Source organism: Antechinus flavipes, chromosome 2 (genome assembly GCF_016432865.1).
Source record: "Antechinus flavipes isolate AdamAnt ecotype Samford, QLD, Australia chromosome 2, AdamAnt_v2, whole genome shotgun sequence".
Classification (NCBI taxonomy): Eukaryota; Metazoa; Chordata; class Mammalia; order Dasyuromorphia; family Dasyuridae; genus Antechinus; species Antechinus flavipes.
In genome coordinates this window covers 136,098,898-136,125,474 of record NC_067399.1, presented here as the reverse complement: position 1 = coordinate 136,125,474, position 26,577 = coordinate 136,098,898, and the positions used below count along the sequence as shown (strand labels likewise).

The following is a 26,577-nucleotide window of genomic DNA, read 5'->3' as shown; positions in this document are numbered from 1 at the left end:
AAGAAGGTCAAAATGGACCACAGGCACTTATAATTCTGTGAGCTTGAGCTAGTAACTTAATCTCTTATCAACTTCAATTTCCTCATCTGTAAAATGGAAAAAATAATAGACCTACTATTGTTGTGAGAATCAAATGAGACAATATTCTTAAAGTGCTCTGTAGTTGCTATGTGCCACTTTTCATGATCACATTTGGCATTTTTTTGGCAAAGAGTGGTTTGCCATTTCCTTCATTTTATGGATGAGGAAACCGAGGCAAAGAGAGTAAGGTGACTTGCCCATGGTCACAGAGCTAGTGAGTGTCTGAATCACATTGGAATTCAGGGAGATGAGTCTTTCTGATTCCAAGTTCAGTGCTTTATTGACTGTAAATTTTATTTACTTTTACTAATCCTAGAGGAAAGGTCCTCAGAATCTGTCTAGTCCTACCAATTCCCTCATTTTTGATCAACAAAAATGAGTTTTGTTGAGAGTGACTATTATGAGATATTTGAGGAAAGATGGGAGGGGAGAAAGATTATGAGGACTTCTGAGAAACAAGGGACAGTATCTATAGGAAGACCAGCAGAACATTAAAAACTAAGTTTGGTAATGGGAAGGGTCTGTTATTTCTTTTTTTAAAAAGCTTTTTATTTTCAAAAGATATGCAAAGATAGTTTATAACTATCCCTTTACTCAGCAGCAGTTCACTTAAGTCTTTCCAGGATTTTCTGAAATCTGCCTGCTCATCGTTTCTAATAGAACAATAATATTCCATTATATTCATAGACCTTAACTTATTCAGTCATTCCCCAGTTGATAGGCATCCACTCAATTTCCAATTCCTTGCTACAAAAAGAGCTGAAACAAAACATTTTTGCACATGTGGGTCCTTTTCCCTTCTTTATGATCTCTTTGGGATACAGGCCCAGTAAAGACACTGCTGGATCAAAGGGTATGCACATTTTGATAGTCCTTTGGTCATAGTTACATTTTGTGCTCCAGAATGGTTGGAGCAGTTCACAACTCCACCAATAATGTATGAGTGTCCCAGTTTCCTCACAGCCCCTTCAACATTCATCATTATTTTTTCCTGTCATCTTAGACAATCTGAGAGGTATGTAGTGGTAACTCAGAGTTGTCTTAATGTGTACTTCTCTGATCAATAGTGATTTAAAGCATTTTTTTCATATGACTAGAAATGGTTTTAATTTCTTCATCTGAGAATTGTTTGTTCTCATCCTTAGAGGGTCTGTTATTTCTGCGCTGTAGTAGGTGTGGTTGGAATCTTGGGTGTGGCAGATGATGTTATCAGTGTCTGACAAGAGCTCTTCCTCTGACTTCTCAGCAGAAAGCATCTCAGGAAGTCCCTGTGGAAATATCGCAAAACCACTTCTCTGCCACCCTAACAGCACTAAGTGCCTCTCTTTCACTAGCCTGGTTTTCCCAAGCACCGGCTTGAAGTCCAGGACTTTCAGATCTTGCTAGTCCCTGGAAATTTTGGAGCTGCCGGGTCTAGGGTGGCATTTTGTCCTCCAGATGACTGACCATCAGGTTGATTTGGGGTGTGCTAGATCCATCCATCTCCCCTTCCTCTCCCCTTTCCCTTCCCCCTCTCCCTCTTTCTCACTTTCAGACAAACAGGAAATCTCCTGATTGAGTGACTGCTTTTTAATGATCTGTTCACCTCATTACTACTATTGACTACATGATTGCTGGGGGCTGACTAGATAACTCTTCTCCTCCTTACTTACCTTGGCCCTCTCCCCACGAAAGCAAAATAAGCAACTATAATTAGTAATATTCCCATTCCCTCAAAAATCAGAATAATTCTCCCTGACATCTGGCCCCTAGAAATTTACCAAAGAGCCCCTTTCCTTTTGCATATTTTAACTATTTGCTGCCTTGATGCTAGATTGGCATTGCTGGTCAGGCTGGGCACAAGTCCAGTTCAATTAAAAACAACATAAAATGCTTAACAAGGAAAGATACTATTGCAGAGAACTGGCATAGGAGACAGGAACACCTGGGTCCAGGTTTTATCTGTGATACATCCTAAGGTGCCCCCTGAACTCTCTGAGACTCTAAATTGTAGGAAGCTGCTCTATAGTGTGATACACTAGGGGAAAAAAACCCCTGGTATTGGACTAACTATGGATTCCATTCAAATCCTCCCTCTGAGACCTTAGAGAAAGTCATTTAACCCCAAGTGGGGCTCTGTTTTTTTCTTCTGTGAAATAAATGGCTTTGGGGGTACCTTTCAGCAGTAGAGTTATAATGTTAAAAGCAGGAAACACACACACACACACACATACAGACTAAAGCAACGTAAATTTCAAGATTACTAAAAAAATGTTGAATCCTGAATAACTGAAAAGCCAGTAATGGTTAAGAAGAACAGATGATGAAATATAATGAGAGCTAGCATTTTAAAAACTTTTAATTTTAATTTTTTTTGCTGAGGGAATTGGGGTTAAGTGACTTGCCCAGGGTCACACAGCTAGGAAGTGTTAAGTGTCTGAAGTCAGATTTGAACTCAGGTCTTCCTGACTTCAGGGCAGGTGTCCTATCCACTGTGCCACTTAGCTGCCCCTTAGCTAACATTTTTATAGCACTTGGAGGTTTGTAAAGTACTTTATAAATATAGTCTCATTTTGTCTCTCTCCTGTCTTAGCAGGACCTATGAGGGCAGATTCTCATATGGGATCAGACCATGCCATGAAATTGTTTTTGCTTAACTGCTTTTCTTTATTAAGAAGGAGAGTACAATTGGGGTAGGAGTGGGAGTCACATTCATTGCCTGTCATGGAATAATTTTTTACTGATTCCTTTATTTACCATATTCAATTAGTCTTGAAGTCCTGTTAATTTTTTCACAGAATTAGAGAATTGAAAAGATCCCTGATGGCCATTTAGTCACTGGACAGGGATCCTTCGAACTCTGCTTGAAGACCTCCAAGGAGAGAAGTGGCCTATGCTACTTTTGAAGACTTTTAATTATTTTTTAAAAATTGTAACAAATTATGATTGAAAGAGAAATGCAAATTAAAACAACTCTGAGGTACCATTTTACACTTCTCAGATTGGTTAAGATGACAGGAGAAAATAATGATGAATGTTGGAGAGGATATGGGAAAACTGGGACACAAATGCATTGCTGGTGGAACTGTGAACAGGTGCAATCTGGAGAGCAATTTGGAACTGTGCCCAAAGGGCAATCAAACTGTGCATTACCTTTGATCCAGCAGTGTCTCTATTGGGCCTATATCCCAAAGAGGTCATAAAAATAGAAAAAGGACCCATATGTACAATAATGTCTATAGCAGCCCTTTGAAGTGGCAAGGAACTAGAAACTGAGTGGATGCCTATCAACTAGAGAATGACTGAATAAATTGTGGTATAAAAATATTATGGAATATTATTGTTTGGTAAGAAATGACCAACAGGATGATTTCAGAAAGACCTGGCAAGACTTACATGAACTGATGCTGAGTGAAATGAGCAGGACCAGGAGATCATTATACACTTCAACAACAATACTATATAGGCTCAATTCTGATGGATGTGGCTCTCTTCAACAATGAGATGATTCAGGGCAATTCCAAAAGATATGATGGAGAGAGTTATCCGCATCCACAGAGAGGGCTATGGGGACTGAGTGTGGATCACAACACAATATTTTCATTTTTTGTTGTTGTTTGCTTGCTTTTTGTTTTCTTTTTCATTTTTCCCCCTTTTGATCTGATCTTTCTTGTATAGCAAGATAAATGTGGAAATATTTAGAAGGATTGCACATGTTTAGCTTATATTAGGTTGCTTGCTGTCTAGGGGAGGGGAAAGAGAGAGAGGGAGAAAATTTGCAACACAAGGTTTTTAAAGGTGAATATTGAAAACTATCTTTGCATGTATTTGGAAAAATAAAACACAACAAATATTGTGTTTTAAAACATACAACTCTTGTTGTATGTCAACATTAGTGGAAATGCCTCACCTGCCTTGTTAACTTGAGGAAAGAATGCATGGAGCTGACCAATCTGTCCCCAAATATCTGACTTTTCTCTGCTTTAAGAAAATTTTCCTTTCTCATACATGCTGGAAGAGGCCTAAGTATAGGGAATGATTTTTCCAAAGTTCCAAAGTTTGGCAAAGATTTCTGAAAAATACTTATGTCATTCTTACATCAGCTACTACATATAAAGAAAGTTTTGGGGTTTTATCTTCCCAAGATGGTGCTTGTGGACCAAAAAAATTTGCCCCTGCTTTCAAACAGCAGCAGCTAACTGTGGTGGGCTCAAGTGACTTGCTGACACTGGGATAGAACACCTCTTATAGATAAGAAATTTTCTTGAAACACTTCCAAAAAATCATGATTGAAAAATACTATCCACTTCTAGAGAGAAAAGTGATAAACTCTGACTTCAAGTCGAAGCATATTTTTTCATTGCCTTTATTTTTTGTGAGTTTTGTTCTCTCAAAGGGCTAATATACATGATTTCACGTGTATAATTGATATCATATTGCTTGACTTTTCAAAGGGGAAGTGAGGAGTAAGAGGGAGGGAGACAATTTGGAACTCAAAAAATTTTTAAAATGTACATTAAAAGTAAATTAATTTTTAGAAATATCCATGAGAAAAAAAATGCCTTCTTTTGACCCTCCTAGCCCTTAAATGTACTTCTTTTCTGAATTCCTATTGTTAATGATCATTTAATTATCTATTACTGCTATATTCTTTCAGCAGTTATGTGCTTTAATATAATTTCCTAGTAGACTAAAACCAAGTTTTATACCATACAGCACAGGAACACATATGTAGTTGGTACTCAGTAACTGATTAAAAAAGCAAAATGTTATAGAAAAGAATAGAATTTGAAGGTGGAAACCAAGAAAAAAAGGAAAGCCTAAAGTAAATGGCTTATAAAATGTTTCTAAAGTTCAAGACTTGAAATCTCTATCTTCAGACATTTATCTTTTGTGTGAATACTTATTTTCTGCCTTAGTTTCTTCATTAGCAAAATGGAAATATTAATAACCCTAACTCCCTACCACTGTTGTGATGTTCAAATGAGATATTTGTAAAATGCTTAGTACAATGCTTGACACAGAATAGACATTTGATAAATGCTTATTCCCTTCCCTGAGTCTAGAATAGAGTAACTAAGAAACAAAGTGCTGAGGGCTAGAAGATCAGGAGTCAGAAAGATGTGAATTCAAATGTGGCCTCAAACACTTACTAGCTGTGTGACTCTGGACAAGTCACTCGATCTTATTTCATCAAATAAGCGAGAAGGAAATGGCAAACCATTCAAATATCTCTGCCAAGAAAAGCCTAAATGTGGTCATGAAAAATTGGACGTGATTGAAAAGATTCAGCAACAATAACAAAAAAATCTGTCACCATGTATTCTTCAAATTACAAAAACATAAGGACAGCAATGTTTTGACAAATGAGAATTGCATAGAACTCTATTTATTCTTAATTAAGTGCAATGATACCTGTAAGGCAATATCAAGTAAGAGAATGTGCTAGCTAACCACTGGGGTTACAAAGATAAAAATAATCCTTGTTCTCAAAGAGCTTACATTTTATGGGGGAGGAAAGAAACTTCCTGAACATATATAAACATACAATGGTGTAGGGAATGAAGGGAATGCTGTGTTCCCAGAATATTGGAGGAGGCAGAGAAAATTTTCAGGCTATATGTAGAAAAGACAGAACTTAATGTGTACCTTGCAGGAAGATAAAGATTTTTGAGGCATGCGGAAAAGGAGGAAGTTAATTTCAGATTTGGGGATTGCTCAGACTAATGCAAAGAAGCTGGAGACATTTTGTTGACTCTATCCTAATTCTTTGCAATAGGAACAAATCCTAAGATAATGTGAAGATTGGCAATTAGGAATATACAGAGCATAGAAAATGTCTGTACTAATGCTAAAATCACTAAACCATTGAGGAAAAGGTATTGCTCAGCATTTCATCAAGTATAAAAAGTGCAGATGAGTTTTTATGAAGAGGATGCTGACCAGCTGTTTTCCCCTTACTGATAGAGGACTGAATAAAAGGAATAGTCTTACATTAATCTAGAAGATATTTGGAGTAGAAATAAGGAAGAATTTCTTTATCACAAGGAGAACCAAGGAAATGGATAAGAAGTGAGAGAATCCCTATTCTTGAAAATCTTAAGGAAGAGAGCAAACAGTGGTCAGTTCTGGTCCACTGGATCCCAATCTCAAATTTTGACCTACATAGAACTGTGAAGGATGACAGACCTCCAACGAGTCTTCAAAAAAAAGCTGGATTCTCCCCAATGATGGCATGTGTACAGAGATCAAAGAAAAAGAGAAAGGACCCTGCTGTATAAAACTATTTTTAGCAGCATAAAATATGTTTATAGTGAGAAAGAAATGGAAGATTAAGGGAATGCTCCTCAACTGGGAATGGCTGAATAAATTATGGCATATGAATGAGATAAAGTAAGAAATGATAAAAAGGAATGGTCTCAGAGAAACCTCAGAAGACTTGTAGGACAGTGAAGTGAGCAGATCCAGAACAATCTACAGAAACAACATTGTAAAAACAAGCACTTTTGAAGGACTTCTTAACTCCAATCAAAGCAATGACCAATCACAATTCCAGAGGACTGATGGTGAAGCATTTACCTACCTCTTAACAGAGAACTGTCAGATCAGGACAGCCTCCAATTATATTATACTCTTTTTACAAATTTTTTACAAAATGCTTCACTTACAACAATCTTAAGGAGTAGATCTAGCCCCATTTTACAGATGAGGAAATAAGGTTCAGGAAAGTTATAAGACTTGCCCATGGTAATAAAACCATTAAAAAAGTGATCTGAATCCAAAAGGGAAGTCCAGGGAGAATGCCATGAGAAATGAGAAGAAAGGGAGCTCCCTTTCATTGAAGAAAAAGTATAATATATTTTTTGAACGTGGCTAGTATTTGAATCTGTTTTCCCTGAAAATAGGGAAGTGGGTGGGACAGTGAATAGAGGTCTAGGTTAGGAAGACCCGAGTTCAAATGTGACCTCAAACACTTACTAGTTGTGTGACCCTGAACTAGTCATTTAACCTGTGTGGTTCAATATCTTCATTTACAATATACTTCATTGAGGATAATAATAATACGACTTCTCAGGATGGCTATGAGGATCAAATGAAATAATATTTGTAATGCAGTTAGCACATAATAGGTACTTACCAAATGTTTGTTTCCTTTCTTCCTAAGTGTATTTGTTATGAGGATTTAATTTTTTTTCTTTTTCAATTGGTGAAGAGAAAGGGTGGGAGAAGAAGTAGCTCTTTGTTAAATGGGGAAAAAATCATTATTTTTTTAAAAAGAAAGAAAATACCGCCAAATAAAGATAATGACTAGGATAAGCTAAACAAAATTAAAATTACCTCATTGGATAATAAAACAAGTGCTAAAAAAGGGCACAAAGAAAACCTTCCAACTTCACTCATTATTTCATCTTCAGTGATTTAGGGTGTGGAACATTGGCCCACACCATATTGCTGATTTGGTCAGGACTGGAATGTTGATGACATAAACAATACGAATGTGAAAAGATACCAAGATGACAGTGGGCTTCCACCCTTACAGAGTGACACCCTCTCGGCCTCCCCCATACTCCTTTATCAGAGTTCCATGGTAATGAGCCACACTTGGTGGTCACTGGAGGAAGACAAAACACCGGAGTTGGATAAGACAGTCATAATACCAAATTATGTTTGCTGGAAGGGCAAAAAGGGTGACCCCTCCCAGAACAAGACAAGTGAAAGTTATAAAACTATTAGTCTTCTCTCCTCAAAAGTGCCAATTTCTTCTTTTCTCACTTCCTTCTTACCCATGCACTATCCTTAAATGATTATTTTGGAGCAAATAGTGACTTGTCCAGGGTCACACAGCTAGTAAGTGTCTAAAGTCTACTTTTTTCATTTCCTACTGCCTTCAAACTTCCACATCACCTCTGGGAGCTACCAAGTTGGAGGAGCTGCCATTAACACTTAGCCCTTCCTTGGATCCCTGCTTGGGTTCCTCATACATATGAGTTATTAGTATAAAGAAGTTTACTTTCTTTAGAAGAGAAAAGAAGTTATCACAAGGAAATAAAATGCACTTAAATGACAACTTGGATTATCTTTGGCTCTTCCAGGAAAAGAGGGAGTGGAACTATTTTAATGGGAAAGTAAATCAGCTTTTATGTATACTTCATAATTCCTCATAGCTTAGATAAGAAGTAAGTTTGACATTTGTCTGCTTAGCCTGCCTCATTCCCTTCTCCCTCACTCTGTAAGGGTACAACACTTTGAGATGGTTCCTCAGTTCCTCCGGGGCTTAGAGCTGACCCACACAACATCCTCCTAAGTTCAAAAACCCGACATACTCTAGAATCCAATTTACCAATGTCAGAAAGCAGAGTGAGGACGGCTTCTTCCCGAAGACCACAGCAGTTCTCAAACTGGTTCAGGTACTGTCAGGATTTCAAAGGGAGAAAGAATATCAGACTCTATCAGCCTTTTACAGGTAACAGCAAATTACCTGAAAGCTCACAAACGTTTTGTACCGGACTCTACTCCTGCCCAGGATGAACGGTCTTGCCTTTAAAGTCTCAGTACCCTAGCTTGAGCACTATTGATTTTTTAGGAAATGGGCTGTATCCAAATATAATGTCACATGTGCTCCTTGGTGACAACTCCATGGATGGCAACACAGTACATCAGAAAGAATTTGGAGGTGTAGGACCTGGATGAGAATGCTGTTTCTCCATTTATCTGTGTAACCTTGGATTAGTTTCCTTAAGAAGGGAGTTGGACTGGATGACTCAAAGATTCCTATCGCTAAATCAATTCTCCAATAAGATTCTTCTTCCTGCCTTTTCAGAACTGCCCCTGGTATGTATTCCAACTTGACTGGATAAAGACTTGAATTTAAGGAGCAGAGGACAGGTATAGAATAGAAACTGCACAGGCTTCAAATATTCCCAGGGATGGACCCACATTTCATTTATACTCCTACACAAGAACTTACCACTATGTCTTCCATCAAAAGAGGAAATATTTTGGAGAGTGAATATTATTCTGGTCTTCTTACCCACTTTGCCTAGTGCATTTTAGGGTGAGGGTTATTGAAAACGAACCCATTGTTAACCAGCTTAAGTCCTTAATAGCTATAAGTCAGAATGTGGGGAAAGAGAGAATAATCATTTATATAGCACCTATTATGTGCCAGGCACTGTGCCATTTGCTTCTTCGGCTCATTTTACACATAAAGAAACTGAGGCAAACAAGGTTAAGCGACTTGTCCAAGGTCATAGAGCTAGTAGGGGAATCAGAAAGGAATGTATTCAGCAAGATGAGTCTTCCTGACTCCAGGCCAGGAACTCTATCCACTGTGCTGCCAAGGGCTTCCTTTAAGTCCCAGATAAAGTCCCCCTTTCTGCAAGAAACCTGTCCCAATCCCTCTTAATTCTGGGGCCTTCAGTTATTGATTATCTCTAATTTAGTTTGTTTGTACACTGAGTGTGCAAGTTATCTCCCCCCATTAAATAGTAAGCTCTTCGAGGGCAAGAAATGTCTTTTGCCATTCTTTGTATCCTCAGCACTTAGTACAGTGCCTGGCAAGGAGCAGGTACTTAATAAGTGCTGGCTAAATGCCACATTCTGACTGTACAGACTCTGAGCAAGTAATACACAATCTGTATGACCAGGGATTGTACAAAGATAGTCCTGATTTGGCTAGGGTTTCTAGTTTTCTATCTCCTACTCTCGGCACTTCTTCAAAACTATAAATTTCAGAGACTATATCAGTCTCTCCAACTGAAAGTTTATCCCATATCAGTGAAGTTGCAGGTTCAGTCTCTATTTCCATCGTGGTTGTTGTTATTAGTTGTGTGACCATGTGAATCTCACTTAAAAGACTCCAGTTTTTTGTTTTGTTTGTCTATAAAAGAGGGTATAGTTGTTCTTCCTCCCTCACAGGGTTGTCTGAGAAAGGTACTTTATGAATGATAAGAGATGGTGTCAGGAAGCTATATGTCCCTCTGAGCTAGAAAGGTTTTGAGTATGGCCTTGGAGGCAGATTATATCTCTGTGTGTATTGTAGAAGTGACCCAGCTAAATTCAAAGTCTCATCATAAGGAAGGAAAGAAGGAAGGAAGGAAAGGAAGGAAGGAAAAGAGGGAAGAAAGAGGGAAAGGAGGAAGGAAGGGAAGAAGGAAGGAAATAAAGAAGGAAGGAAGGAAGGAATGAGAAAAGAAAGAAAAAAGGAAGAAGGGATGGAAGGAAGGAAAAGAAGATGAAAGGAGAGAAGGAAGGAAGGAGGGAAGGAGGAAAAGAAAGAAGAAAAAAAGAAGAAAGGAAAGAAGGAGGAAAGGAAGAAAAAAAGGAAGAAAGGAGGAACGAAGAAAGGAAGAAGAAAGAAAAAAAGGAAGAAAGGAAGGAAAGAAGGAAGAAAGGAGGAATGGAGAAAGGAAGGGAGGAAGAGAAGGCGGAAGAGGGAATGCTTTTAAGAAAAGAGCTCTAGACTTAGAATTGGTCCCTGTCATTTACAACCTACTTGATTTGTGTAAAATCACCTCTCTGGGCCACAATAGTTTCCCCATATCTTTTGCTATATGAGCTGTACTTTAGGTTGAAGGGGAAAGGAACAAGAATTTATTAAGTACCTACTATGTGCCAGGCAGTATACTAAATTCTTTCTGAATATTACTTCACTTGATTTGTTTATTTTTGGCAAATTGCTAAGAGACCGATAGATCACATGTAGACCAGGGAATGCTCTTACTAGTTCTCTCCAGAGGAAGGAGGGAATGGACAGCTCTGGTTTCTGCCTCCTCCCTGAAATATATAGATGGTGTTAATCAGTATAGAAGGGAAAGGAACAAGCATTTATTAAATGCCTACTAGATACCAGGCATTGTGCTAAGTGCTTCACAAATATTATCTCATTTGATTTATTATTTTTTCATAATATGGCTTTGGTATTTTAGTACATTTACTTAAAAAGTTAACAGATATTTGTACAGATTAATTCAGATAATTATACTTGTTTCATGTTAGCTAGGCTTGTCTATCTATGTTCATGGGTAAAGGACTTGGTTTTGTGGTCAAGGGTTTTTTTTTTTTTTTTTTTTTTTTTTTTTGATTTTGCAATTTTTTATTTTGACTGTGTATTATGTGAAAATGATAGAAGCTGATTCATTGGCAAACTTCTAAGAGATCAACAGATCGCACGTAGATTGGGAAATGCTCTCCCCAGAGGAAGAAGAGAATGGATAACTCTGGCTCCTGCCTATTCCTTGACACACAGAGATGGTATTAATCAGCCTAAGGGAAGAGCATAAGCATTTGTTAAATTCCTATTAGACACCAAGGACTGGGCTAAAATTTCATTTTGCTTCATAAATATCAATTCATTTCATAAATAAAGAGGATCCCTTGCTCTTCCCAGAATATGGGAATAAGATATAAAAAAGTCATCCCCTGGTACTGAAGCTAATCAGAATCAACATAAATGGACAAGTAGCCACCTACAGAGGTCACTTCGCCCTTGAGAGACATCATGATGGAGTAGTTAAGAGTCAAATGACCTCAGTTTGAATCCCAGCTCCGTCACTATTTTTATTTGTATGATTGTGGGCAATCCCTTAACTTTTCTGGGGATTAGATTAGATTTATTTAGGTCTAAATTCATTCTAAGTCTAAATCTGTGATCCTACAATCCCACCTTTGAGGGCAGTCCCCTGAGAGACAGGTAAAAGTAAATTCTATAGATTCTATTCCTGCCCTCAAGAAATCTACAATCTAATAATAAGAGACTAATTGGCCTCTGAGATCCCTTATTAGCCATAAGTCCATACTCCTAATGTTGAACTTAGAGCAAAAAATGAGAGAATCCTGGGTCCTAAGTATGAATGCCAGCTCTACCACTTGTACAACCTCTGTGGCCTTTTTTGACCTTGGATGGAGAGTCATTTTATCCCTCCAGGATTTGATTTCTTTACTTTTAAAATGAAGGCATTGGTCTAAATGACCTTTAAATTCCTTTCCAGAGCCAGATCTATGATCCCAAGAAAAGGTTCATAATTCTCAGTAAGGCACTCTGGGGCACTGCCCTGAAGGGAAGGCATCAATTTAAAATGGGATTAATGGAAGATAAGCTGGGATTTCGGAAACAGCAATAAATGTCATGAGGAAGTATGGTGTCCTGGCAACTGATAAGGAACATCGAAAAAAATATTACATATGATACCACTTGGTTAGTGTGGCTCCAGTAATGTCCAGAGGAAGGGGTGCCATAATTCTGAATCACCAACACTATGACTGTAGACAGAAATAGTCTAAAGGGTGTGGGTTCCTTTACCACTGCATCTGACCAAGTTGGGCAGATGACAATCGCTAGTTCTCACACCCTTGTAAATTAACCATTTGGCATTTACCAATCTCTCATGAGCCTACTGAGCAGAATTCAGTAACTAGAGGCTTAATCAATCTTGGATGAACTGATAAAACTCACTTTCCAAATGCACTTTCCAGGCATTGTGATAGAAACTGTATAAATATTATCTGATTTAATTCTCATAGCAACTGTGGGAAGTAGGTGCTATAGTTATCCCCTTTTCACTGATGAGAAAACTGAGGCAGAGGGGTGAAATGACTACCTGAAGTCATATAGCTAGTATATACCTGAGGCTGGATGTTTCTTCCTTTCAGCCATTCAAGTACAAGACTAAAGTCTTTTCCTAAAGTGCTTTTGTTGCCATGTCATTACCTTGCTCAGTTTCTCCCTACTGTCTACCATGTTAGGTCGAAGCTTCCCCCTCTGGCTCAGTTTCAGAGTTTTCTACAGTCTGATATTATTCCTAACCGAGTTCTCACTAATCCTCAACATATTCTCTCCACTCCGCTCCAAAAACCAAATAACTCAACCCTTAACAATGGGTGGTTTTTAAATCAGTTTACAAGTCATGTCTATACTCAGAACTTTTTCAAAGGTTAGCAAAACAGGAGCAAAAAAAAAAAAAAAGCCCCAATACACATTACAATCAGATCTCCTGATTTCCCATAGCCTCTTCCTACTTTATCATGCCGCGGATTTGCTCATATCCTGCTCTGACACAAACTACCATTCCTGTGCCCACCTCCCATGAGTGGATTAAGTGAGTTGGGGAAACAAAATCAAATGGGGAAGTTTCTGTGGAATTGACTGACAAAAGAAATTAATGAATAACACTGTGTTCCAGGATGGAGACTTAGAGATAAAGGGCAGGACACTGTGCCCTTTTAAGCCCATTCCTCTGCTTTAAGTGGGATGACTTCAGTGAAATTTGGACTAAATGAGAAAATTACATTCAGGGAAATGCTGATGACTATGTTACCTTTCATGGCAGTATTTGCTTTTTCATAATGCTTTTATCCTATCAGAATGTCTCATATCATATTTATTTGATCTTTGGTAAGACAGTTCTGTCCTCCCTCACAGATGAAGAAAGAGAGAGCACACAATAAATCCATGGTGAGGGCCAGAAACAGAAAGGGCAGCTGTTTGGGTGACTCTTGCTCTAGTGTTTTCCCCTACCTCAAACTGCAAATTTCTTATCAGTCTTTTGGGATCTACAGAAGAAAAAAGATCTTGATATGGTCTCGAAACTCAAACAGGGAAGAGGCACCAAAAGTTAAAAAAAGAAGGCTTTTCCCTAAAGTTTACAAAGTTAGTGTCCCATTCCTTGACTACAATCCCCAACAGTGTTTTCCTTCTAATTGAGAAGCAGGATGCAGAGAAATCACTTTCTCATTTTTGTTGTACAACTTTCAGATAAAGTCATGCAAGAGCAATCTTACATCACACCCAGCATCCAGGGACACTTCAGAAGCTAATGAAATTCGGGTGGAATCATTCTAGTCATTCTGAATTTCCTCATTTTGAAATTTTTTAAAGTCATTCTAATCCTCTCAAATAAAGAAATCTCCAACCCCACCTTCTCACTCCAAGTCTCCCTTCAGGTACATTAGAGGGACCCTTGATCCAAGCACTTTACCTTTCGGAGGTCTCCACCCTGGCAATATTCCATAGCCAGCAGGGGAAGATCATTGGGTGCCAATTTCTGCATCCCTTCAGGGACATCCCGGGCGGCCACTACATTGGGATGATTGAGTCTGAGAAGAAGAGAGCTAATGTATTATTATCTCTATACTGTCAACATCTAATCATTTTTGTTATTAGAATCGTAACTTCTTTGTGGGCAGGAATAGAATCTTGTTTATTTTTCTATGTCTCCCAATGGACTGCCTTTTAAAGCAGACCATGACATCACAGATTTAGTCCTTGACTGAATCTTGGAATTCAATTTAGTGCAATTCTCTCATTTTTCTGATGAAGGAACTGAGTCTCAAGGGCTTAACTGGTTAAAGGTCACAAAAGTACCAAATACTCTTTATACTACCTCATTAACAGGAGCCTTTTATATAAATTTCTTTTCTCTCCACCAAAAAAAAAAAAAAAACCACAGAATGATATAGGGAAGAGAGAACTAAGCCTTGCATGGAACCACAGACTCTAGTATCAAATATTATCATGATTATTTTTCAGATAAGGAAGTTGAGACTTAGAAGTTGAAGTGATATAAGTAATAAATCTAGCTTATACATAGCACTTTATAAATGTTAGCTCATAATTATGGAAATATGTATAGAAGAATTGCACATGTATAATACATATTGGAGTACTTGCTGCCTAAGGGAGGGGGTAAGAGGAAGGAAGGGAGAAAAAATTTGGAACACAAGGTTTTGCAAGGGTGAATGTTGAAAACTATCTAGGCAGATATTTTGAAAATAGTTTAAAATTTTTAAAAAAATAAATGTTATCTCATTTGATCTCAACAATCCTAAGAAAATTATTAATATTCCAATTTTGACAATGCATATGCTCTGTGTAAATGCTGGGGATCCAAAAAAAGACAAAAACAGGCGCTTATGAAGCTCATAGTCTAATGAAAGTACTAAGAGGAAGTTACAGGCATGCTGATTTTAAATCAATATATGAACTTTGGTTGTTATTGTTCCGTCATGTCTGACTCTCCATGATTCCATTTGGAGTTTTCTTGGCAAAAATACTGGAATGACTTGCTATTTCCTTATTTAGCTCATTTTACAGATGAGAAAACTGAGGCAAAACTGCTTCTCTTTCAACTGAGGCAAATAGGGTTAAATGACTTGTCCAGGATCAAACAGCTAGTAAGGGAAGGTTAGTTTTCCTGATTCCAAGTTCAGTACTCTATCCACTGTGCCATCCAGCTGCCTTTTAATATAAACTAGAGGCATCCAAAAGTGGACTGAGCCACCTCCAAGGATAATGAGAGGGCTTTCTGAAGGCCTCCTTCTGGAGGCTTGGGGGTGTCTGAGAATAAATTTTTGCCTAGAGATTGCACTAGATGATCTCATTAGCCCTTTGAGAACAGGGGCTGTCTTTTGTTTCTTTCTGTATGCTCAGTGCTTAGCACAGTTCTGGCATCCAGCAGGCATTTAAGAATTGTTTATTCATTGTATGACCAACCTCCGTTTGCATGTCCTCTCACCATATCTCAGCTGCCTCATTCCAAAACATTGGACTAGAATAGAGCCTGGAATCAGTGGGGACCATAACTGACAATCAACCTTTAGCCTCCTTCTCTTTCATATTTTCAAATTTTCACAAATACCTTGTCTTTTCTGACTATTCCTCCCTCTCCCCAATGCAGCACACATCAAGGGTAACTGCTGCTAAAACTAATGCAACTTTATACTCTTTATATTTGGGGCGTTCAGTACACTGAAGAATGAGTTCACCAGGCACAAGTACCCAAATTCTAAATCCAAACAAAGCAAACTCTCCATCTTGTACTATCTAAAAACTGGGTTCCCAAGCAACAGGAAGCTACTGACTCTCAAGCAATGCAATGTTGCTTCTCTGCAACAGTATACTTTGAGAGCTGCCATCCGGAGACTAACGGCAATCATCCTAGCAGAGGGAAAAAAACACTGCATCTGAAGGGAGAAGTGAAGAAGCAGCTGGGCAGTACAGTGATTAGGGCACTAGACCAGAATGAAGAAGCCTCAGATACTTTCTACCTCTGAGCCCTGGATAAGTTATTCTGTCTGGCTCCGTTTCCTCATTGTCACAACAGGAATATTAATAGCATCTATTTATCTCTAGAGTTGTGAGGTTCAAATGAGATATTTGATTTTGTTTGTTTTTAATTAAAGCTTTTTATTTTCAAAATATATACATGGATAATTTTCAACATTCACCCTTACAAAACTTTGCGGTCTAATTTTTTTTCCTTTCCTTCCCCAGTCAAAATAGCAAGTAATCCAATATATATTATACATGTGCAATTTTTCTATACATATTTCCACAAATATCATGCTGCATAAGAAAAATCAGATCAAAAAGGAAAAAAGTGAGAAAGAAAACAAAAAGCAAACAAACAACAACAAGAATGAAAAATACTATGTTGTGATCCACATTCAGTTCCCACAGTCCTCTCTCTGGGTGCAAATGGCTCTTTTCATCCCAAGACTATTGGAACTGGCCTGAATCACGAGATAATATTTGTAAAGCACTATGTAGTGCATTGATAGAATGCTGAGCCTCGTGTCAGGAAGACTCATTTTCCAGAGTTCAAATTTGGCAGCATACATTTATTTAGATGCTGTGTGACCCTGGGCAAATTACTTAATCCTATTTGCCTCAGTTTCCTCATCTGTAAAATAAGCTGGAAAAGGAAATAGCAAACCATTCTAATATCTCTGCCAGAAAACCCCAAATGGGATCATGAAGAGTCGGATATGACTGAAAAATAACTGAATAAGAAGATATGATATATGATATATTTATATAGTATATATAGTGTATATATATATAATATATATATATATATATACACACACATAATATATATGAATATGCCATTTAAACTTCCTGAATCACAGTTTCATCATCTATAAATTAAAGATGGTAATATTTATATTACCATCACAGGGTTACTTTGAGGAAAGTGCCATATTTATTATTAGCTGTTTTCCCTCTTAATTCAGCAAGCAATTATTTAGTATACAAATATTACTATGATAGTCAAAATGATACAAAAGAAAATGCAACCTAGTCCCCACAGAAGGTAAGTAGGACTCTGGTTAAATATACAAGTAAGCTCAATAATATCTAGAAAACTAAAGATGCTAGTTATAAGAAAATAAAAGAAGAAAATATATAGATTTGAGATTTCTATAGTGTAATAAAATGATGAAGATATTTAATGCAATTCAGATGATAGATTAGAGGGTTTTTTTTTTTTTTTAGTTCATATCTAATCATACCCATGCCTTCCCCTTCTCCCTCCTCCCCACTTTTCTGGGAATGTTTTATTAAGGGTGATTTTTAGCATTATCTTATCTTTCTATGAACGTGAATTGCAGTTGTTACATATACCACCAGCTAGCTTTGAGGGAGGCCTCCTGACCTGCCTGAATAACTAGCTTTCTCAGCCAACTTCCCCTCTCTCTTTACCTCTTTTGAAATGATTAATGGACCATATTTCCAGAGTGATACTGTTGACATTATGTTATCTAAAAATGATTTTAATGAGCAATGATACAGTATTCAAGGAACTCTATCTTTGTCTATGTATCTATGTCCCACTTACAATACATGAATATGTGTATGTGTATATTGTGTATAGACATATATACATATATCTATATGTACATACATATATATATATATATATATACACATCCACATAAAAGCTCATCATATGGAAGAGGAATCAATTTTATTCTGAATATTTGCTGAATTGACCTCTTGACCCTAAGAAGTAAAAATTCAAACCATTGTGAGTGGGAAGGTAAAGAGCTGAGGTGATTTTCATCTTGATTTAAGAAAAAATTCCTATTGGTTAAAGCTGTCTAAAAATTAAATGGTCTGATTCCATCTCAGAAGATGAATAAAAATGGATACCAGATAACCATTTGTTGGTGATGTTATGGAGCATTTGCCTAATTGGATCAGAATAGATAATCTCTAAAGTCCCTAGCAATTTGGGGATTCTGTGATTGTATCAAAACACAAGGGAGATGGAAACATATCAAGAACATCTATTTTTGGCAAAGGGGATGGATGATCAACCAGGAAGGTTTGGGTTTTAGTCTTGTCTCTGGCATATATTAGCCTATGTATACAAACCATGCAAAAATCACTTAACCAATCAAAATGACTTTGCTTCAGATAACTTTCTAAATTATAAAACTGTAAAATACAGAGTTGCTCATTTGTATCATAAAGGGAATCTATACTTATCACTTGCCTTCCTTTCTACCTGCTCCCACAATTAAATCATAGGTTCAGAACTTGTGATATTCTTACTCTAGATCTCGATTACTTACAAGCGTTGGTATTATCTCTAAGCTTTATGAGACTCCCTTTGATGAGACAGAATCTTCAGAACCTCACCTTCTCATGATCTGTATTTCCAGGCACCACCTCTCGCGATTCCGAAGACTTAATTCCTGCCGACATTGTTTGATGGCGATCTGTTCTCCTGTTTCCTGCAAGAAAAGTTTGTCCAGAATGGTTAAAAAGGTGGCTAGTGGAGTAGTCCTTGATCAGGAATGACATCTGAACATCCTATCCAGTCTTCAGGGACCAGAACAAGTCCCAGCCTCTGTAGGAAGTCATTTCCCACTCCTCCAGCTTATGGCTTCCGATTTTCCCCCAATTTCTATTGCATTATAATCAACATTATTCAATTGATAATCTAATTATTCTTTGTCACATAAGTGTTTGTTTTCTCAACTCACCTTCACAGTTAACTTCCTGAAGGTAGGAACCATGCTTTATATTCACAGAATCTTGAAGTTGGAAGAGGCCCCAGAGGATGTCTAACCCAATCAGTATTTGAACAATCTCACCCTTCATTCCCAACCTATTAGTGTAGCACAGTAGCTAAAATGCTAGATCTAATGTCAAAAAGACTTGGGTTCACATTTTGCCTTGACATTTATTATCTGTGTTACCAAAGACAAGCTATTTAATCTGTCTCGAGTTCCTTATCTGTAAGATGTGAATAGTAATATTAATAATAGCTAGAATTTATATAGCACTATTGAGAATTGCAAATCAGTTTACAAATGTCATCTCATTGTATCCTCACAACAACCTGGGGAGGTATTTGCTGTTATTATCCCCATTTACAGATGAGATAAAAACAGACAGAAGTTAAGTGAATTGGGGTTCATGCAGTTCCTGTGTATCTGAGGCCAAATTTGAACTTAGATTTGAATTTAAAGTCTTCTTGAATTTGGCTCATCACTCTATTGAGCTACACAGCTTCCTTCTACCTTAAGAATGTCTAAAGCATTCTATAAATTCCAGGTGTTATTGTTATATAAAATAAGTATCTATCTAGCTTTTCCTTAGGGAATTGCAGCAAAGGAGGTACTCATTAGCTTCTGAAGCAACCCATGACACTAAAAGTGATCGAAGTAGGAGTATTAATAGTAATGATAATAGTAGTAGTGATGGTGCTGGTGGTGGTAGTGGTAGTAGTAGTAGTAGTAGTAGTAGTGATAGTAGTAAATTATTGGGTATCCTAACATCATATTAATAATGTTGTAATGAATATTATTGCTATTATTATTATTATTGCCCTTTAACATCCTGGCTGTTCATCTCAGGACATTCTCCAACTTATCAACTTTCTTCCTCAAATATGATATAGAAAACTGAACACAATTCCTACTACATGCTGAGATTGTTTATATGATCGTATTTTATATGTTATAACACATTACATTTGTTTTCTATTTATATTATTTTATATGAAAAGGTATATTTATAAAATATCTTATATATTTAATAAAAATCTGTATTATATTAAGTGTGCCTTATATATTTGTGCCTTAATATCATAATAGAATATTAATAGAACACATATTATTTAAATATAAAATCAATGAATGAATATTATATATTTATATTTGTAATATAGTTATATTATAATCCCAAACCATACAATAATATTAGCAATGCCACAATAGCTAAGTATGAGGAGAAGTATGCCCTCTATGCTTTTAGAGAATCAGTAAAATACAGAGAAAAGATTCTGGATTTGGAATGATGAGAGATCTATTTTTCCTTAGTTCTGACACTTGCTGGCTCTGTGACCTTGCATGTAAATCAAACATCTCTATACTTGTTTCCTCATTTGTAAAATGGGGATTAAAATACTTGTAATACTTATCTTATGTTAGAAGAAAAATCCTTTTCAAAGCAACTTTTATAAAGTACCTTTTTGTTATAAGTAGGTCTTTTAATGTGTAAATGTGAATTACTATTATTTATCCAGGATAGTAATAAAAATGTTAAACCATACAAGGTCAAGCTCAGATGCTGGATTCTGTTAAAGAGCTCTTTCCAAGAAGATTTTGAAACATAATTTGGGTCTGGCCATTCAACATACTTTTGAAACTACCTAACAGTACTATTTTCAAGTCCATATTTCTCTACCTAGTCCATAAGATGAACTAAAAATATGATGGAAAAACATGAGAGATTTTGTCAAATGCTTTACAAAAATCTAGGCCAACTATGATCCCAACATTCCCCAGATTTGCCAGTCTAATAACTCAATGGCTTGATCTGGTTTTGACAGTCTGTAATTACTGAATCCTTTTGCAGATCTTCTTAACCATTCTTTTAATAACTGGTTCCAGAATTTGACTAGGAATCAAAGTCAAGTTCACTGGCCTGTGGTTTTCAGACTCTACTTTCTTCACTATTTTGAAAATAAGAATGATGATAATATAGGTTCTTATATCTTAGATATATGAGAGGTTCTTAATTTGGGGTGTAGAGTTCATCAGTATGTCCAAGAATAACTTTCAGAGAAACCATGACCTTGAATAGGAAAATATACATTTTTTACTTTATTAACCTCTCATTGAAATTTAGCATTTCCTCCAATTATTTAAAAGTATCATTAAAGAAGAAGTCCATGGCTTCTTCAAAATAAGAGTTTGGGTTAGCTGTTCTAATGCAGTGGGTGCTCTAATTGTGAATAATCAGTAGTGGCTCTTTAGACAGAAAGGGTTAATTTCTGAAGCCCCCTACCTTGAGAGAGCTCTCCTTTTAAGAACATCCAACTTTTATGTCATGGCTAAGCACTCCTGCTTCATAAATTCCTCTAGTACCTCTTCCATTCTCCATAAGGTTTATTGGTTCAGGATTGACCTCTACCAAATCTTATCAAGAGAAGCTTGCAGAAGTCTCTGACCTTAGAGGTTTTAATTCAGATGGTCCAGATCTGTGATGGGATGACAAAGCTGGATATCTTATCATCCATTTGAGGGACATGAAATTTCTGGTGCTGTACCTGACCATCGGTGGCTATGGTGACCTGACTTATCAAGGGCACCAAGGTGCTCTCTTACTGTCTCCTACTTATTTGGAGTTTCAATGCCCCACTTGTCATTTTTGTCTTCTCTTTATCAGTCCATAGTGGTGTTAGACTTAGTGAAGATACCCAATCAACATAGCCCGTTGCAGTTCAGAATTGCATTTGTTTCTGTGTCTCCAGCAGCAAAAGTTATGGGCATGCAGGGCCAGGCTGGGCCAAGTTGGATGTTCTTAAAAGGAGAGCTCTCTCAAGGTAGGGGGCTTCAGAAATTGACCCTTTCTGTCTAAAGAGCCACTACTGATTATTCACAATTAGAACACCCACTGTATTAGAATAGCTAACCCAAAATCCATGGGAGATGAGAGGAAACACACAGTTGGATGACACATTAGAAGACTATTACAACATCCCAGAAGAGTAGCATAAGGGCCTGAATTTGGCTGCTGACAGTAGGAGTGATTAAGAAGGAGATGGATAAAAAAAATATTGTGGCAATAGAATTAATAGACCATGGTGACAGATTAGATGCAAAGAGAGAGGAAAATAATGGGAAACTATGAAAAGAAATGATAGTGTTATGTAAAAAAAAAAATAATAATAATAATAACAAAATCCCCAGACTCTAAGGAATAAGGCTATTTTTAAAGTTAAGAAACTTAATTCTCCCCTATTTTAAAAGGTGTAGAAGTTGAAAGACCTAGAGGAGGAAAGGAACAAGATTTATTATTATAGAGGATCGGAACTCTGGAGAAGTATACTTGAAACAAGGATACTTACAACAAGGTGTTAACTCAGTGAAATTGATGAGATGATGTTCTTTAGTATACATATACTTAGTACTTAGCATGGTGATGTAATGGTTCTCTAGTTCACACATAATCAGTATGCTCTAATGATGTAATCATACCAAGGTATTTAAGGGATGAGAAGAACTGGAAATAGAACATTCAATCTTTGACCATCGTCCTATGGCTCTCCTGCCTCCTGCACTCCTCCACTAAGATCAAGGCTGATCTTGAGATTCTCCAGAAGGCTAGCCCGAACATTACAACCTACTATGAGCTCCTTGGCTCAGTTCACTCACACTGAAGTCCTAGTGGTTTGAATTATATATAATGGGTTATGTCCAGGGGCAGGTAAATGACCAGAATAATTTTCTGGAGCTTGAAATACCTACAGGACACTTCATTCAGTTCCTGACTACAGAAAGGTGCTTTATGTCCTTTTAAATTCTTAAATCATGCCATTTTAAAATTTCAATTATTAAAGTAGTTTTAATTGGATTATATGTTTCAGGAGTACCTATTGCATTTTAAATAAAACTAAAAAAAGCTTGAACCTCCTACACTAAACTATGTTTAGACTTAGCCCATAACAATGTTTAAACCTAATTTCAAAACCCTGATGATTCCTTTGGAAGCACCTACCCTAATGCTTTGTTCCAGAACATAGAGCCAGACTGGTTCCTCTCACCTTCTGATTACTCTTAGCTGACATTAAATAGTGTTCTAGTGTCTCAGGCAGTGTGGCACAGTGGAAAGAGCACAGGATTTGAAGTCAGAGTCATTTAGTTTAAATCTTGACTCTGCTACTCACTACGTTACTTTGATTTTGACACTTCTCTCTAAGTCTTAGATTTCTCATCTAAAAAATGGGGAGGCTAGACTAGCTCCTGTCTAGATTTAGACCTGTCCTTCGGAGAACAGCTTTACCTTTAGGTTGAGGAAAGAGAGGGCAGAGAAGCTTCTAAAAGGAAACTTCCCCATGGTGACTAAGGGGTGAGTCCTTTCAATGAGAAAGCTTTCAATGGAAGCCATATCCTAACCTTACTTACTCAGTCTCGTTATTGTGGCACCCATATAGGTGGCTGAAGGCAACAGGGCACACCCAGAAAGAAAAACCAACTGGGGTGTGTGTGTGTGTGTGTGTGTCACAAGCATGCATGTATGGTGGGCAAGTGGTATTTTAGAAAAATAACTTAATAGTAATATGCAGGTCAAATTCCAGTCACACACATCTCTAGCTACAGACTTTGCCCATATGTCCACGATTAAGTCAAAACCAAAATGTTCTTTGTGGCTGCAGAGGAATGGTATTTAGAACTGTGTGGGCACTCAAGAATGGAGAGAGCAGGTGGAGAGCATTTCAGACTGGATATGATAGACAGCTGGAATACTTTCAGGGAAATTATTTTCTCATTCTCTGCCTTTTTCTTTCCTTCTCTCTCTCTCCCTCTCCTTTTCCCTTCCTCCTTTCCTTCCTTTTTTTCTTTTTTAAAGCAAGAACAATTACCCTTGGTCAGATTGAAAAGGAACTTATGATGGAGGGTACGACAAGACAATGAGACCTGAACAAGATTTGGGTCCTAGCACTATCAAGTAAACAGTTTGATGGTTCAATGGATAAAGTGCTGGGCCTGGAGTCAAGATGATCTGAAATCAAATTTGGCTTCCAACACTTACTAGTATTGTATGACCTTAGCCAAGTCATTTAGTCCCGTTTGCCTTAATCCACTAGAGAAGGACATGGCAAATCACTCTAATATTTTGCCAATGAATAGCAAGAACATTACCATGTAAAACCCATATAGCCATTTAATCTTAGGCAAGAAATTTAAACCTCCTTCATTTGTAAAATGGTCACAATAATACTTACAATACCTGAGAGTTGTTATGGCACAATGGATGGAGAGCAGGTCTCCAAGTCAAAAGATAAGTTAAAGTCCCACTTTTTACACAAATGGATCATGGGATGCTGGGTAAGTTATTTCATCCCTATCTTAGGTAACTCTCTAATGTGCAAATCTATCTAGGTATAGAATGTTTTCTATCAGAATTTTAATTATAAAATAAAATTAAAACTTTGGCTTAAAAAATCTTATCCTATCTATTTTACAGGGTTGCGGTAAGGAAAGGGCTTTGTATGCTGGCTGATACTATACGATGTGAGTCATAGATCCCTGTGACAGTCAGGGAGTCTAGATTCTACATGTTTTGTTTATTCTCTTTGAAAGAATATCACTTATTTCCAACATTTCAGATTAAATATTTTGTATTTACTTGTCCTTAATGTTATAATGTAGGAATAATTTGGTGACTGTGAAGGGATGTGCATTTCATACTAAACCATGGTGGGGGGTTAACCTCAGGTGTGAGCATCCTTTTTAGATCTGAGTGAGTTTGAGAGATAGTCTTAGTTTCCAAAGGGCCCTTTCAGGTACAGGTTGGCTTGCACTCCTGACCCTCTGCCCGAGATGAGAGCTTCTCTCCTGAGCAATGTTTCCAAGCTGTTTGTGTCTAACCTCCGAACATTCAGGTGTCCTGTCCACTTGGAACTGACAAGACCTGGTGCACTTTCACATTTGGAATTGCGTAACCATGGGGCATGACTATCCAGTCAACAGGGGCAAACAATCAACCACTCATTTCAAGCAGATTTTTGGATTATGGTGAAGAACTTGCTGAACTTCCTGATGTGGAAAGTAAACCACGACCCTAAGGAAATAATTTTGGGTAGGATTTTCTCAGAGTATTTGTTTGTTGTCTATGATGAAATCCAGTCACTGAATTTTAGACTACAAACTCCTTGAAGTCAGGGATCTTCACTATTTCTTTGTTTCCTCTGCACATAGTAAAAGTTTAACAAATGGCAGTTTTTTGATTAGGTAGATAGATAACGCGTCCAAGTTTCCTCTGACAGGCAGACAAGGGAAGCAAATCTGATGAATCTATTCTGATCTAAGTTCTTTCTGTCTCCTTGTCTCTCTCTCCAAATGAGATCACTCTATCAATAGGACCAAAGAATAAGTCTTCAAAACCTGGAGCATGGTGGGATAGGAACACCTAAAGTAAATAGAATGAATCTCACTAGTGAATTGAAGAGTGAGATGCACTAAGGCCCCTTACTCCATGACTGTTTATTTCTTCCCAGGCTAGAAAGGAGTCCTACCTCATTGTGCCACCTTATGACATTTCCAAATCCCCCAGTTCCAAGCCGTTCTTTCATTTCCCAGGACCCACAAGTCTGTATTTGAAGAGAAGGTGGCCAGCTCATTCTGAAGATGTTATTGCTGTGGGAATCAGAGGAGGAGGATCAGAGAAAGAAAAACAAGACCCCTTGGACACAATAGGATTGAGAATTTTCTGCCTTTGGGTGTGACTGAGAAGGGACAAGTGGGTTTTGTTTTCTTTTTAAAAGTAAGTCTTTTCTAACAAATCCTTTAAAGATCTCTCCCACCCTACCACCGCTTTCATTCAAAGAGATCCCTCAGTCACCAAAGGAATCCATCAAAAGTTCCATTTAAAGACTCCCTCCTTATTCCCCCCTCCCCTTTCCCCGGGGGAAAAAAAAATTTAAAGTCAATTCTTACCTCCTGGGAAATCAGATATGCCTTTATATGGTATAGGGAATTTATGAATGAATCCTCCTCCCTCCCCCCACCTGAACCACTCACTTCAAAAGGATCAGTGGAGGAACCCACAGTAGCTGGATTTTCTCTCTTTGGGTTTTACAAAAATCTCTAGAATTTTAACTTTCACCAGCCAGAGACAAAACAGAGTGGGTGGGAAAAGCAAACTTCCTAAACTCAGTAGAAATTTGTTCCCAAACCTCCAGGCAGGGACCAACGAGATCGATTATCTCCCTGGAAGTCAGGGAGAGAAATGATCAAGATGAGGGATTAGAGGGAGATCAGATCTGTTTCGCTTTAAGCCACCTGTCCCAGCTTGGGGTCCCGGGGGGGCGGGGGAAGGTGACTCACCTGCCTGGTGGCTGGGGAGGGGGAAGCAGCAGTTGTCAGGGCAGGGAACAGGGATCCCCGGAGGGAGGCGGGGACCACTTGGAGGGACTTAGGTCAGTGGATGCCCCCTACCCACATCGGGGTTCGGGGAACTGGATTAAACAGCTTGCTTGCCAGCTCTAGACTTCCTCAAACACTTCCTGCTCTGATGTCAGCGGGCCACATGGCGGGGGACGGGCAGGCTCTTAAAGGGGCCACAGGGACCGAGCAGGCCTGCCATTGGCTTCTTTTATATTAGACTGGATGTTCTGAAACACCCTTCCAACCCATCTGGTTCTTCCCATGGTGCTCCCCAGCTCCCAGAATTTCTCAAGAAAATACATCTTGTCCTACAAATTAAAAACAAGTCCT

General features: G+C 37.8%; 1 protein-coding gene across 1 annotated transcript in view; it reads right to left on the bottom strand.

Moving 5' to 3' along the window:
- Nucleotides 1-26,368, bottom strand: part of IKBKB (inhibitor of nuclear factor kappa B kinase subunit beta) — a 74,870-nt gene extending 48,502 nt beyond the window's left edge. Inside the window, exons 1-5 of the mRNA XM_051975600.1 lie at nt 26,188-26,368; nt 25,377-25,497; nt 18,485-18,579; nt 14,037-14,154; nt 8,402-8,471 (exon numbers count right to left, since the gene is read on the bottom strand). Coding sequence (XP_051831560.1) covers nt 8,402-8,471; nt 14,037-14,154; nt 18,485-18,579; nt 25,377-25,481 — 388 coding nt within the window. The 5' untranslated portion in view covers nt 25,482-25,497; nt 26,188-26,368. The remainder of the gene's footprint in view (nt 1-8,401; nt 8,472-14,036; nt 14,155-18,484; nt 18,580-25,376; nt 25,498-26,187) is intronic.
- Between the last annotated feature and the right edge of the window lie 209 nt (nt 26,369-26,577).